We start from the raw sequence: 16,156 nt of genomic DNA, 5'->3' as shown, positions 1-16,156 counted from the left end.
TATGAAGTTTCTGAAAGCCAGTTTTCTCTCTTTGTTCAGTTTTTGTGCTCTGGAGGTTCTCACTTTATTTTCAGTTACAGTTTGACTTACTGTTTATATAAAATTCAGGAGCTCAAGCTGAGATGATTTGGTTTAAATTGTGTCAGCTGCCCCTTCACTCAGTGGGGCAGGAACCCCTCTGGCTCTGTAGCACAAGTACACCAACTCATTGCAGCACCTGTCTATTCCATGAGTGCAGTAGAGGACACACAGCTTGGAGGAGGGGAAGGGCTTCTCCAACAGGAGAGTGATGGGGCTCTACCACTGCTCTCAGGAGGAAATTAGAACACCCTTTTGTGTGCTACTACTGGGACAGAGTTTGCTGTATTAAACATTTGTTCTGGACGCTTACCAATAAACCCTTCAGGCTAGAGATAAACAATTTCCCAGAAATTGTGCACAGCAGACCCTGCACAGCTACTATGACAGGAGACCAGGCTGTTAAATCCATAACCACCTGGCACACAGAGCAGGAGACAAACTCTTGACAAGTATCACACTTAAGTAACATTTATTTTGTCAGCATAGATGGTCCAAGTTAAAAGTACTCATGCAGTCATGGGGCCTGGCAGCTGTCAAGAACTTTTCCCCAGTTTGTGCTGTGTGAGCACTTCCACTGAAGTGAAAGTAAGGCAGAACCAAGATTTAGCAAGGTACAGGCACTTTGTTCCCAGTTGAAGCAGGGGAAAAAAAAGCCTACATCAGGTCCTGGTCCCCCACCCCAAAAAAGCCTTGTGTGTTAAACAAAATGTAAAAAATAAAAACCCCAAAATACAGAAAGTCAATGTTCCCTAACCATACACTACTAGTTTATGTCATCATATGTAAGACAAGAAGTATAAGAACCCATAAACCAAAGCTCACTATTGACAAGTGTTGGTTACCTGCGGTACAAGCGATGTGTGCAACACCAAGTGTTCACAGCAGTGCAGCAGTAGCCTGGCTCAGCAGTGCCAGCTGTGCCTGGTGGCTTGTCTAACTCCAAAGCTAAACAGCTGCTTGTATAAGATAGGAAAGGTACTTCATATTCCACATCTGGTTACATAAAACAGTGATTTACAAAAAACTCTCATACCAAACATTCTAAATAAATAGTTCATCTTCATGACTATATACAGAGCCTCCCTCACATCAGTTATCCAAGAAGGACATGTCTGTGTCCATGGGGGCTGGAGCAAGTTCGCACAGGTAGAACAGCGTGGCTTCGCTCGCCTCTGCCTCCGTCAGCGGCTCCAGACGCACCAGCTTGCTCTGGGTGGGCTGGGGATCCAGGCTGCTCTCCAGGAGCTCGTCCCCTTCCAGGGGTTTTTCAACAGTGGAAGGAGCTTCAGCTGTGAAGCTCCCACTCTCAACAGCAGAGCCTGGGCTCCCGTCGAGGAATGCAAGGAGTGGAAACGCTGTGTAGTGTATCAGCTGCTTATCTATGGGGAAAAAAATGCCCAGAATATCAATTCATGTGCCTTTTAACATGCAGAAGGAAAAAACAAAATACAACCCACAGTACTTATTTAAAGAATAATTAATCAAAAAATAAAAATAAAGCTAAATAAAAATAAAGATAGGTGCTTGTCCTTTTAAAGAATTACTGTGTTCATGCATAACATTACTTGTGCAGATTCACCTGCAAAACATCAGTTTCTCTGCATCTAGTGCAGAGCAAAAATCTAAAAAGTAAATATACTAATTATTGTGTTTTGGTTATTTATCAGCATAACATAAAACCAGATAAGGAGCAAATAATTGAGATGGCTTTTAGAGTAATGTTCAACTGTTGAAGTTGATCACTACAACAAACCTGATCTGGGCTTACTACCTTGTGTTTCCTGTGAAGCCGCTGGACCAGCATTATTCTTGTTAGTTTCTTTTCCCTTTGTCTCCGTCTGGAAACAAAAGCAAACTCTTAAATAAAATACATGGTTAAAGCCTGTTCTAATGCCATTGGAAAACAGCTGACCAACTACTACAATGCCACTGGAAAATAGCTGACCAACTACTACCAAAAAATATTTTTATTTGTGATAAGATGTAGTGGCATAATCAGTATTACCCACACTAACACACCTTGGCTGAGAAAACATGAAATGGAAACACAGGCTACAAAGCAAAAACCAAAGTAATGCTTTAAATGAAGAGGACAAATTTAAAGTGCTACATCATTGCTCCACTGCTTATTATTATGTTTCTTTACAGATGAAACCATTCTGATAGAAGTGCATACCATGTCTGCAAGTAAAAAAATCTCAAGGGATACAAAAGTCAAGAGACTGGTACAATGTAGAAGTAAATAATACAAGTTTTAAAGGACATTACTAATTAATTAGGGTGCTTTTTCCTTTGCTGTTTAAAGCCCAACAGGATGAATCTCAGCTGCAGTCTTCCTATTCTCATGCAAGTCTTAAAAGCCAGAGCACAAAATGCCATGATTCCAGTAAAGAAAACAGCAAAAGATGAGTGAATTTTGCATCTCTCACTACTGTGTATGTTGAGCAATGGATTTAAGACTTACTTTGGTATTAGTGATATGATCATGATCTGTGGGATTCATCTGCACAGAACTTGTAAAAAGCTGAATAAGACAAAAGACATCAAGTTTTAGGTATCTCAGTGTTGCTATTAAGAATACAAGACCATTGCTTCTGCATGTGTGAGAATAACCCCAGTACTTATTCTACCCTCTATGAGGACTGGAGTCTATTTACAGGTAACTACTGCTTTTACGAAGAAAATCTAACTTTGGAGCACAATGGTTTGGAATTCCATGAATCTTGTTCACAAAGGAAACAACTGTATGACATCTAACACTATTTGCTGCAGTCTTAAAACACCAATTTCTTCTGGCATTGCTGCATGGATTCTGTCTAAACTATGGATGAACTTAAGTTGCACGTGAAACCAAGCTGGAAGGAGTCATCAGTAAGTGGAAGCAGAGCTGCTTTTAAGAGGGATCTCAGTGAAGTGGGAGAGGGGCCAATAGGCACTCCAGCAGGTTCAACAGCCACATGTCACCAGGACCCAGCAACCTCATGCACTGGCCCAGGTTAGGGTTAAGGAACAAATGGAGAGGAAGCAGCACCCCAGAGAAAGGACTTAAGAGTCATGGCAGAGAACACCTTGCCACCATCCAGCAACATGGCCTTGCTACAGGGAGGAAGGTTCTTTTTAACCCCAGTTCATTGAGAATACCACAGATGATGTGCTGAGTTATTTCAAAGCAAGAGTATTAATCAGCTTGACATCTAAGTTCACAATAAATATAACCATTATTTCATTAAGAAAGCCATTTTTCAGTAAGAAACTTAAGCATTCACTTGAGCAGTGGTATAGCTTTAAGACTTATACCAGTGCTCCAGAAATTCATAAATATTTATAACTTTGCTTTGTAAAGGGAAGGAAAAAAAGATCATTTGTGATTTAAATCCATATTAAACAGCAACAATACATACAAATGTTTTCTATAGCCTATTATGAAAATACTTAAAATTAAGTTAAAATTACATCAACCAGGAGATCTGGATCTATGCTGAACTGTCGTCCTGACAACATAGCCTGGAAGTCCTCTAAACTGCAGTCGATACTGTCCAGATAATCCAGAAGTTCAACTCTAGAAGGCAAACAGTATTTTATTGCTATATCCCTTAATAAAGTAAGAAAAATCCTTAAGTAAGCTTTACATAGATGTACACTACATGCATCTAAAAATCTTCACCAGAAGTAGAATGAACTAAGTCTTTCACAAGAAATGACCTCTGGAAAAAAAATGAAGACTTTTAGCCTCTTTACAGGAGAACCCAAATCAGCAGGCAGGTGCTGTGGAATACGTATCACAGGAATCACATCAATCTAACACTATTATATGATACTAGCAGAGATGCAATTCTTGAAATGGGTCTAATCCACCTGCAGGAGTGACAAAAATTAATCCTGACAGTTTAAACAATCTCCACAGTATTACACTGCCAGGTTAAGCATCTCAATTCACTCACTTAACAATGAAAACCAGAGGTTGCATCTTAAAATACTTAAAATAGAAGGATCTTCAGAAACTGGCTGGAATAACAGTGGCCTGTAGGTTTAAAGTTTTCAGTAGAAAGTGCTATTCAGTTCTTTTCATTTAAGTCAAAGAATCAGTTCTAATACTTGAAAAAACAAAAGACCAGACTACTCACTTTCCAAGAAGATTTATATTCTGTGAAATTACTCCATTTTCATTGAGTATAGAATCCATCACAGAGACTGGGTCTTCTGCAGTTAAAGTTGACTGGTTATTCAGCTGTACAGCACTTGACATGAGTGGGCTTGTGCTGTCACTGACAGGGCTGACTGGATCATTACCTGGGACAGCAACTGGTTCAGTGCTTTTATCCCCTTGAATTACAGGGGCATATTCATCTTCGTTATCATCTTCCACAATTACAATATCAGGAGAATGGTAGCTACAGCTACAGCTGTAATGTAAGATAAATTAATTACAATATTTCATACACATTTATATTGATATTATTCCACAGGTTTAGTTACTTCTCACTTTAGTCAAGCTACTATCAGGAAATAAACTTTTCTAATGCTTTTTAATACTAAACACAGCAAGATACTCAAAATATCTATTTTCCATTGATATGGTTCTGTAACGATCAATACAATTACTGCAGCTCAGTTAGCAGACACTGTTGTGCCAGACCACAATAACCAACTGCTAAAGAGCTACAGGAACACAGACACTTCTGTCCTTAAAGCAACTATAAGCTTGCATATAAATGTCAAGTATGTACAAAGTGAACCAAATCATATCAGGTCATCAAACCAGACAGACAGCATATATTTTGCATATTTCCTGTTGAACAGCATCAACTCTGGAGAAGCCATAACAAAGCATCCCAGTGTACAGGTTTGTAGTTAACCTTATTACTCATACCAGGAATGAAACCTGAAAACCAAGAGCGAGCCTCAACTGATTTGCTTTCATCCCTATTCTGGTTCTTAACCCTTAAGAAGCTGTTAGTTATGCTGCCTCTCTATCACAGCCTTTTTCTTGTGAAGCTTTTCTATCAGAGAATGCATTCCCAGGCAGCAGAGAACAATGGTGAATGGTGCCAATCCAAAAAGCTACATATAGTAAGTTTTTCTCCTTGAGGCATAATACAGGCCCTATCAATCCAATGCAACACAAGACAAAAGTTCCACCTAAATCCCTGGAGTAAGTTTCAACCTGCTGGTAGCTGAAAGAAAGATGAACTTCTGTAGTACTCGACTACAGACAGGAAAGAATATAATCACAAAAAACAATTGGGACCATAAAAACCCCTGAAATTAATGGGCTTAATGTAAAAACCATACCAAAACCTAACAAACACCACATGTAGATTATTCTCCACAAAAACTAGGGAAATTGTTCCTGTCTGTACAGATAACCAAAAAGTAAGAAGACTTCTCTTACTCTGGCTTTAGCATATTTAACTATTATGCAATAATACAGATTGCTTTCATCAGTTTCAATCTATCCTCCTGATATTAAAACCCCAACAGCCAATTAACTATTTTGGAACAAATCCAGAGGTCAATAAATCAGAAGCTAGTGTGAATTCACAGATAAAGTTTCTATTTGTGCAGGAGTGCTGAATAATTCTAATAATTAAAAAAATTATTTAAGACATCTGAATTAGTGCATATTATCCAACACTGAAAGCCATTTATCGACACACACTTCTTGAGATTTCTTACTTGGAAGAATCTGAAGTGGTATCTTCACTTGTTTCTGGTGTAACAGGAAGATTTTCTTCATCAGCCATGGGATGTCCTTCCTCAACCACATCCTCAGTGACATCATAAATAACAATGTCATCTGAAATCTGTTCCCTTTGTTTTAAGCCCTCATTTCTGTTGAGAGGTACCTGAGAATTATTTAAAAGAGAGTCAGAGCACAGAGGGACCATGAGCTTCAGCATTTTCTCAGTTACCATTGTATATTACAATGCTTCACAGCTAATGAAGTCTAAGAGCTTTCCTTCACCTTGGAGATTATAAACTGTTTGTATAGATTTATGTTTAATAAAAAAAGCCATACAAGTAAATAAACAAGCTGAAGAATAACAGCTACAGGAAGAAGAATTTGGCAAATACTACAGGTGTGGAAATAAAATTATACTAGCACTGTCACATAATAGAACTAAAAATATTAAAACAGTGACTGCTGTTTAAAGCGTATTTTGTTATAAAGCTATTAATTCTAGTGCCATACTAGAACAGTTGTATTAACAATTTCCTCAACAATCATTATTTGGACAGCAGAGGACAACTTTCAGTGGTGTGACTCATTCAAATGTAACAGGAGCATGATATGATTTTGCTGGGTTGGATGCTGCCTTGCAGAGCAACACACCAGACCCTTGTCCCTGTATGGAGCCAGCAATGCCACATTCCCAGAGATAACAACACGTGATATTTCTAACAGCAGTATTCTTAAAAGCAAACTGCTTTCAGGAGGATTATGTCAAGCTGTATTTAATATACAGGTTTAGCTTCTGAAAGGAAACAACACAGCCTATCACTTCTACAAGCTGACAGCTCTCAGTACACAGCTGCGTTATAGTCTTCATAACTATGAATTTGATCCATCTGCCCACCTGCACTCCATCATAACAGAGAGTACCCGTAATAGAAAACTTACATGGTGGCTACTGTCAGCTGGTTCTTTCACAATTTTCTGAAATACATTTGACTTTGTAGGTCCATTTGTGTTCAGAAGAAGAGGCCTACATGAGAAAGAGTAAAGGAAGAAGGCCATCTCAAATCCGCCTCTTTGGTAATTAGTCAACAAAGCCTGTCAGTTTATCAAGTAGACAGAAAGTTTTCAAGATCATATTTACCTCTTGCGTTTTAGGCTCACTAGTTGGTTATTCTGCACCAAGGTAACAATGAATTGTACAATCTGTAAGAGAGAGAACACTACTATTGGTTGCTCTACTTTGCAATTGTTTCTCTTGAATACCAAGGCATCTTATAGCAAACAATGCAAATAATAAAATCTATACATAAACAGCAGAAGACTTCCTTTGTATAGTAACTTTTATACAGAGCTGTTCAGAAAACATAAATATCCAGGTAAAAACAGTGTTGATAATATCTAAATAGATATTCAATTGTTAAAGAAACACTTTTCACATAGCAGGTGGTAAGAGCACATCATCATACACAACATCTTACAATTCAGAGAAAGACATGCAGCAGCTCAAACCAATAACAGAATTCAAATTAGCAATGACAAAGGCATATCGGAATGTGGATCATATACATAACCTGTATCTGTAAATACTGGTTCTGTTGAAAGGCATTTTTGACAGATTCAGAAAAAAAGTTACATGTACAACTAACAGTATTCACCAGCTGTCTTTCCTTTTTAAATGTTAGCCTTCCTTCTCTTATGTTTTAAATCTAAGGCTTTAATGTATGTATCTGGCTTGAAAAAACAGGGAAGAAAAATTCAGTAAGTCTCTGCTACAAAGCTACTTGCAGTGATGCCCTTTCTGATACATTAAAAAACCAGATCTATAAACAATGCATTTATATTAGTTTTGGTAGACCATAAATCTAACTGTTAAATAATCCAAGTTAACCTGTTATCAATAGGTTCCACTCAATTATCTATTCTGGTAACTAGGAATATACAGTCCATGGGTCGGTTAAGTGGGGCAGCAGTGAACTTCCACTATCTTGTAATTCTTGCAGTGAGAAAGTTTCTCTCAAGATCAGCTGACACAGAGAATTAGACATCTGACTCCCCAAAAAAAAAAAATGGGTAGGCCATATTAAGGATAACCTAATCACTGATGTAGGATGTTCTTGAGCCTCTGTCTCTGAAAATGTTTACAAGACTTTGGCCTTATTTTCTGCTTATGCAATGAAATACCCTGAATGTTTGTATCACTAGGGTTTGTTCATCATATACACCTTGCTATTTTTTTAATTAAAGAGAGATTTGACACTATGAAAAGCTGAGTGAGGGCAAAGCAAAGCACATGGCAAAGCACCCGTACTTCAGAACCACTCACTCAAGCCCACAGGACACTTGAAGGAAGCCTTACCTTTCGAATAACTTGCTGTTGTTGTAAGTGTTTTGCTCTCAGTTCTGACACTTCCCTCCAAAGGGATTCATTCTCTCTGTTCAAAAATGATGATTTAAAAGTCACACTAAAACTAGTTACTAATTTTTATTAAAGGTCAGTTAGCTTCATTAAAACTCTTTGAAACGTGTTTCTAGATTAGTGGCTGGTGTCACACAGGCAGCAAGCAGCCTTGGAAAGTAACTATGAAACAGAGACCCAAACACAACAAATAGCCTGCAGAGAATTTCCATCTGCTTTAAAGGGGAAAAAAAAATACCCAAATTTGGCAATAATCATTACCCATACATCCAGCATTTAAAAATTAACTAGCATCATTTAACAGTTACCTCTATTAGCTCCAGTAAACAGGCATGTTAGGTGATAAAAAAATAACAGGAGCATGTCAGAGGTAGCAGTTTTCATGAAACACAGCCATTTTAGAAACCTTGGTTCTTCCAGTATCCACAGGATTCCAGTTACTGAGACAGTGTAAAAACGGCCATATTATAACCACGAGCCTTGTTTCCAACCGTGTATGCCATATTAAGAGGTAGATAGTAAGTACCAAAAGCTTCAATGAATATGGGCAGACAATACACCACTCTCCTCTCTTTTGTAGTTTAATTTTCAACACAAAGAAGCAAACTCCATTGGTGCCTAGATTTTTAGGAAACCTTAAACTAAACTTAAACTTTCAGAAACAGCAGCTCGCTCATAAAGCAGTATGATGCAGGATACTCTCACTCTTCAAACTGCTCCTATGTCCAACATACAATTTAAGAGTACAGCTTCATCACAAAATTAAGAGCAGAGATCAGGGATTCTGAACTTTCTCAACTTTTTCACTAGCTTTATCAACCACGTCTTCTGATTTAGCTCCAGTTTCCACCTCAGTCACTTTAAACTGATGGGATTACATAATGGATGTCAAAGACCAACCACTATGTTCTCATCTCTACAAACTGTGAGTTCATTAGCAACTGTCATTTCAATAAAAGCCAGCCCTGCTCTGGCAGTGGTTTGGACCTGTTGGCCTTCTGAGGTTCCTTTCAACCCAAATTCGTATAGGATTCCAAAAGGGAAAATGTGATTTTTACTCTAGATTGGCCAGATTCTAATAAAGACTATGCCTCAGCAAGAGAAGTTAGCCTCTGAATATTCTACCACTGGAGTGACTAGAACTGAAGTCTAGAAATGAGATAATTTACTTCTTAAAATCTGAACTAATCAGTGACTTCTGCCACAGAGGCACACTGTCATGAGACGTTCTACTGGAAGAAGAAATAGAAGCTCTATAATAGAGTTTCTATGAAGGTGATGTGACCTTATGCTCCTGTATCTTGTCTGTATCTACATATTCTAAAGCATCAAGCAATTTGTGACACACTGTTGAGAATAACTCGTAATTTCTAAGAAGACAGTAATGAAATTCAAAAAAACTCTATTTACATTCGGATTTTCAATTCTGTTTCTCTGTCAATGAGGTAACTAATGAATTTCCAAATTAGATTTCTAAACACATTTTCATAGTTATTAACTCTTCCACAATGTCAAACAGTGGGGGAATGAGGACAAAAACAATGAGCAAAGACATCAATTGTCCTACAAAAGTATTATATGCAAACTGCACAAACCAAACTCTGCCTCAAACCAAATACAGTAACTATTTCAAACTCGAAGACTAAAACCAGCATACTTTATACTAAGAGCTAATTTAAGTACTCAGACTCAGCAGCTAGATGGAACATTAAAGGTGATATTTATTAGTTTACTACTAGACAGTTCAGCAAACACCAACATTGCCTATTACTTTTTATAATATAAGAAAACTCATTTTTAAAGCAATTTTTCTATTGAAGTTTATGTTTCTAAAGCAGTAATGGAAATTAGGCAACCAGAAATCAGAAGACACCTAGAATTAGGTCTTCATCTAGTATCTAGTAACACAATTACTCATCATTAAGGATCAGATACTGATGAAGCAACTTACCTCTTCAAAAGAGACAACTGAGATTCAATAGTTGTTTGTTTTATTTGCACCTTTTGAGCACTGCATATTATTTTAGAGAGATCTTCCTGACGTATCTTGTTTTCTTCAGGTCTCGAAGAAGAAACCTTTAAAAAGTTAGAATTCTCTTAACTCAGGCTTAACTATTATTCTCTTTTGGTGATCAAGTATTTTTTCTTACTAATGTTGACAAAATATGCACTTAATAATAAACCAAGCATCCAAAAACGCCCAAAACCAGCAACACAGCTGTCACTGCATTAGCTTTAGTTGTTACAAACATTTGTGTACACTCTGACTCTTCAGGCATTTTCCCAAGTGCTCCACTTCATCATAACTGCATTACAATAACCTGGTGATAACAACGGCATCACTCTGTGCTGGTTTTGGTTGGCGTGGGCTAATTTTCTTCATAGTAGCAAATACGGGGCTGTGTTTCGGACTTGGACAGTTGTGCTGTAGTGCTGGCAGTACAGAGATGTTTTAGTTACTGCTGAGCAGTGCTTACCCATGGAGTCAATGGCTTTTCTGCATTTCACCTCACTCCACCAGCCAGCTGCCTGGGGCTGCACAAAAAATTGAGAGGGCACACACAACTGGGACAGTTATCCCCACCTGACCAAAGGAGAATTCCATACCATATGGTGTCATGCTTAGATTATAAAACTGAGGGAAAAAGAAGGAACTGGGGGGATGTTCAGAATGATGCCATTTGTCTTTCCAAGTCACCATTACATGTGATGGGGCACTGTTTTCCTGGGGATGGCTGAACAGCTGCTTGCCCATGAGGAGTGGTAAATTAATTTCTGGCTTGGCTTTGCTTGTGTGGGTAGCTTTTGCATTACTTAATAAACTCCCTTTATCTCAACACATGAGTCTTCTTACTTTTACTCTCCCAATTCACTCCCACATCCTGACATGGAGGGAGCGAGTGGCTGTGTGGGGCTGAACTGTTGGCTGGGGTTAACCACCACATCCAGTTTAATCTGCCATATTTCTATTTGCCATCTATATCCACTTGACTCAGTAACAGCAGAGCACATTTCAGAAGCATAACAAACATAACAAACGTGTTTATAGCTTTGCCCCATTCTTTTGGGTGCAAAGTCTAATGCTTACAGATACTTCTGAAACAAGCTATATAAATAAGCAGTTTCTTATATTGCTGATGGTGAAGTCAAAGCATGCTCTGCACTTCTAATACTCATTTGCAAATTGTCATATTACATAACTCATGCTTTTCTGCCACCAGTGAAACTCTACTATAATGACAGAAAAGTAGATAAAAAAGCTGTGTCAAATCCCCCAAAATATCTTTAAACAAGCTCAAGATATAAATGAAAGCAGGGCAGTTTGTTTCCATAAAATGTGAAGTTATTTGCAGTCACAATCCTGCAGCTAAACTTGACGTGAACTTAGCTATTCACCAATACAAAACAGTACAGGTTTTTCACACAATGGATTTTCACTAACCTTCCTTTTAATATGCTCCAGCAAGTCCTCCCGGCCCTGCCTAAAATATGCATGTCGAAACTCTACTGGACCGTCTCGCTCCAGTTTGACAATTCCAGAATCAACGTGGACAACTTTACGGAAGCCATCTTTAAAAAAAAAAAAAACCAAAAGAAAAACCTCAAAACCCACATTAAGAAATTCAAAGTATGCTGCCCCAGCTATCCTGTTACCAATTTTGAGGATAAGACAGTAACCTAGATGCAGAGAACATGAGGCCACTGCTCAAAGGAAATTATAACTCAACTTTTATGTACAGGATTTAGAACTGTACTGGAATGCAAAAATCCAGGAACTTACACATGTTTAACTGTCTGACAAAGCTTGCCATGTTGTTATGCTTGAAGTACTTGGGAAGAATCTCTTTTGCAAATCTCTGCTCATCCAACACCAAGAAACTCTTTCCATTCTAAAATGAGAGAGACACATTAAGCTACTTAAAAACCATAGCAGAAAACACACAGGGCTTTTAGAATTAATCACCAGATTGGAATGTTTCCTTTGTGCATGCAGCACATTACTGATCTGCTTGCCTACAATTTTCCAAAACAAAAAGCGTACAAACCTTGCAGTTGCAAAGCAACTGAGCACTATCAATTTACATCACTACCTGTACCTGAAGGGGAACACCTCTACTGTTACACACTGCTTTATCAAGTTAATAAATACTTGTTTACCAGCAATTATCAGTTTCACTACATTACAATACGTCAATTTTGAATGTAGTTTTGAAGCCCCGGTAAGGAACCTTAACAAAGAATCTGAGCAAGGAAAAAATACCAACAACCAGCTGACAGTCCCATCTGGTTTTCAGTATAAAAGCACGCTTGGTTTGATAGGACTTGTAGAGCAGATGCAGCTGTCAAAGAGGTGAGGATGTCCACTGGGTTTTGGAGTTACTCAAAAGATAGCCACCTAAAGCAAAATTCCCCTTCTGGAATGCCAGCTGTGAGGGAAGACTGATCTTTTACTTAATCCACAGGCTTTAACCAAAATAGAAGGATCAGCTCTTTGTTCTTCAATGACTGCACTCCATTTAACTAAAAGGCAAGTAATTGGCAGAATGCAAATTACCTACTTCAAAATGGCTTAGTTTTTGTCTACATATCCACAATACCCTCACCCTGTAGTTAATAAAAAGTCTTATTTTCAACAAATGTCAACAGTTTTCCTGCATCTTCTTAAGAGGTGCTTTTAGTTTAATGAGTCACTTTTCTTATTCTCAAATGCCAGCAGTTCTATGATCCCAAGAAGCTTAAAGAGCCAACTGTAAGACCACATGAAGGTCCTTGTCCAAAGGCATGTGTCTTTATTTCAGCTAGGATAGAATTATTTTTCTTTTTCAGTAGCTGATAGCTAAGTTTTAGATTCAGTGAGAGAATGTTGATAGTAAGTTGATGCTTTAGTAGTTGCTGAGCAATGCTTACTCCAAGTCAAGGTCTTTTCAGCTTCCCAAGTGCTGCCAGCAAGCAGGTGCACAAGGAGTTGGGAGGGTGCATGGCCAGGACAGCTGACCCAACTGGGCAAAGGGATATTCCATACCAGAGAACATCATGCTCGATATATAAACTGGGAGAGTTATCCAGCAGGAAGGCCAGCTGCTGTTTTCAGATGGGCTGGGTACTGGCCCACAGGTGGTTAGCAATTGTACTGGGTATCATTTGTTCTTCTTGTGTTTTCTTTCTGTTTTATTACTTTTCTCATATACTTTACTTCATTTCAATTTTAAATTATTATCTCAGCTCAGTTTTATTTTCTCTGCCAGAGTGTGGGGAAGTAGGCAAGTGCTGGAGTGGTACTTAGGTACCAGCAGGGGTTAAACCACAACAGCTTGTTCCTGCAAATCAGCAGGGAGCATCAGAAACAGGATGCTACAAATGGCTCTCCACTGGATGACTTAGGTGCTTAACACTGAGAAGACAGACAAATGAAAACTTCTGGTAATTCCTGCCTACCTCCTGCTGAGAATCAATCAGTGGAAGAAAAAAGGGAAGAAAAAGAAATGGCAAGAACAGACTATTTTAGCCAGTGTTGTGTGTGCAATTCACAAACTGAAGGTGCTGAACCAAGTGACACCACAGTGACCTGTAATACCAACAGATACAACTCCCAAGTGGTGCCTCACTTTATCATCACTTTGACATTGTCCAGGCCTAGCACATGAAAATCTGGGAAACACATCCATGAGCTCTTGTTGCTCTGACAGTAATTTACAGCAAAGCTGTACAGACATTAAAGCCTGCAAGCTTCACTACACAGCTAAATACGACTGCCAACCCCTTGTGCCAATGACTACAGCAGTCAGGGAAGTGCTTCATTTGGTATTCCTCATCCATATCACAAGTAATCCCAATACTTCCATCACATAAGAACTGCTGGTTGCTAATAATATCAACTTTGATGGGTGGACATTCCCCTCTAGAAACAGCCTTGCAGAGTCTCAAACAATTATTTTTACTGATAATTTAAAAAATAACACAAAGATACCTAAGAGATATTGGTGTGTTTACTTGAGATAAACATAAGCAATGGATTTGGAAATTCACTATTAAAAGCATAAGGCAGCAAAACCAGCATTTTTAAATGCAGACAACATCAATCTTCATATATCTTTAAGTATCTCTCTTCCAAAAAAAAAAAAAAAAAACCAAAAAAAACACAACAACCAACCGAAACAAACCCCAAAAACATCACAAAAACTAAACAAAACAAAACGAAAAAAAATAATAAAGAAAGAAATGCTGCCATAATCTACTGAGGCCTCCTGCTTTCCTCTTTGGGCAGTTTTTGCTGAAGGTACTGGTAAACCATTTTCAGTTAAAATATTTAAGACATTTCATTATTTCTAAGGCATTTTAAAAAAGGAGCTCTCAGTTAAGCTTAACTCAATACCACTTAAAGATATTGATACGATTTGAGAACAAGATTTTATTGAAAACAGCATATAGCAAAAAAAATGAAGTAGCTATTAATAAAATACGTGCTTAGCTTTTAGCACAACTGTCAGTGATGCTCACTGTAGCAATCTGCCAGCCCTTCGCCGCACTGTAAGAAGCCTGGTGCCCAGCCGGACTTCCCGCGTGGCCCATCCCGTTCCCGCCACCGCAGCAGGTGACACCTGGGAAGCCCCCGGCCATGCCCCACGTGGCGCTCCCCACCGCCCCTGCGGGATGCGGCCCGCGGGCAGCACACAGGAAACAGCAGCAGGCCAGAGCGCGCCGCTCTCCGCATGCTCCGGCTCCCCGAGGGCGAGCCCCGCTCCAGGGGTACCCCGCTACCCGCGCTAGAAAATCCCCCCGCAGCCCCACGCTCCCGCACGCCGGCTCCTGAAGCGCACGGCAGCATCCCCGGGCTGCCGGGCCCCTTCCCTCCCCCCACGGACACCAGAGCCCGCTCGGCCAGAGCCGCCAGACAGACACTCCCCACTCCGGGGGGTGCCTGGGGACGCGCCGCCAGGGCTGGCACCAGAGCTCCTACCCCACGGTTAAACACGGGAGAGGCTGAGGGCCGAGGCGAGCCGGCCCCTCCCAGGCAGCCCAGCCCGGCCCGGTCCGAGCCCAGCCAAGCCATGTGGCGGTGCCCGCATTTTCGGTCCCCCCACACGCACGCCGAGCCCGCGGCCCCGCAGGCCCCGGTGCCCGCCGGAGCGCAGCGCAGGGTGATGGCGGGGGCTGTGCCACACGCGGGCGGGGAAGGGGTGCGGGCGGCCGACCTGGCTCCAGGTGATGAGCTGGTTGCTGGGGGTCTCGCCCAGCAGAGCCCACAGCTTGCTGAGGAAGGCCGGGACCCCCGGGCTGGCGAAGGGAGGCGACGGCTGCTGCGGAGGCTGCGGGGGCGGCGGCGGTGGCGGCTGCTGCTGCTGCTGTTGCTGCTTCATTGTCGCTCGGCAGCCTCGGGGCCTCTGTCCGGGGAGGGAGCACAGCCAGAGCGGGCTCGCCCCGCCCCTCGCCCCCACCCCGCATGCGCCGCGGCCCCGCCGCACGCGCGCGTGCCGGCCCCGCCCCTTCCCCCTGCGCCTTACATAACGTCCCCACGTGCGCCGCCCTCACGTGTCACAACAGCGCCGGCACGGGGGGGGGACCGGGCCAATAGGGGCGCGCCTCGCTGCGGGGGGCGGGGCCGCGGCGCGCGGGCGCACGTTCCCGGCGGGACGGCGGCGCGTGGCGAGGGGCGGGGCGCGGCTGAGGGCGGCGGGCGGTGAGGGGGAGCGGTCCCGCTGCTGCTGCCGGGGAAAGGCGGGAGCGTGCCCGCAGCGGGCCTTCTAAGGGCTTATAGCCCAGCCTCGGGTTTGCGAGCCGGCTGGGAGAGAGGTGAGGAGCAGACAGTAATCTCAAAAACATGAGTACGCACACAGGGCGCATGCACAACAGGGACATCCAAGCCGACTCTCCCCGAAAGCATCTCAGGCAGGCCCCAAGCAGACCCCTCTGCAAGGCAACTTCCGTTTAGACTTCAGACCCATCAGCTACTGAAACTGCGAATCTCAAGGAAGACAGCC

The 16,156-nt window shown here is 41.3% G+C and overlaps 1 protein-coding gene across 2 annotated transcripts; it reads right to left on the bottom strand.

Moving 5' to 3' along the window:
- Positions 1–533: 533 nt before the first annotated feature.
- On the bottom strand, positions 534–15,642 carry HSF2 (heat shock transcription factor 2). Of its 2 annotated transcripts, XM_056487917.1 has the most exons (14): positions 15,371–15,637; positions 11,959–12,067; positions 11,620–11,747; positions 10,129–10,253; positions 8,118–8,193; positions 6,903–6,964; positions 6,704–6,788; positions 5,758–5,927; positions 4,372–4,484; positions 4,206–4,281; positions 3,535–3,640; positions 2,546–2,605; positions 1,853–1,919; positions 534–1,460 (listed from the first exon to the last, which is right to left on the bottom strand). In XM_056487917.1, exons 1-14 carry the CDS (start codon positions 15,533–15,535, stop codon positions 1,171–1,173), a joined length of 1,632 nt encoding a protein of 543 aa, XP_056343892.1. In that variant the 5' UTR covers positions 15,536–15,637; the 3' UTR covers positions 534–1,170. The 2 variants fall into 2 exon arrangements, with proteins under 2 accessions (XP_056343892.1, XP_056343890.1); XM_056487915.1 differs by having other exon boundaries at positions 4,206–4,484; positions 15,371–15,642.
- Between the last annotated feature and the right edge of the window lie 514 nt (positions 15,643–16,156).

Source organism: Oenanthe melanoleuca, chromosome 3 (assembly GCF_029582105.1).
Source record: "Oenanthe melanoleuca isolate GR-GAL-2019-014 chromosome 3, OMel1.0, whole genome shotgun sequence".
Lineage (NCBI taxonomy): Eukaryota > Metazoa > Chordata > Aves > Passeriformes > Muscicapidae > Oenanthe > Oenanthe melanoleuca.
The sequence above is the reverse complement of the archived record's forward strand: the minus strand, read 5'-3'. Positions and strand labels throughout refer to the sequence as shown.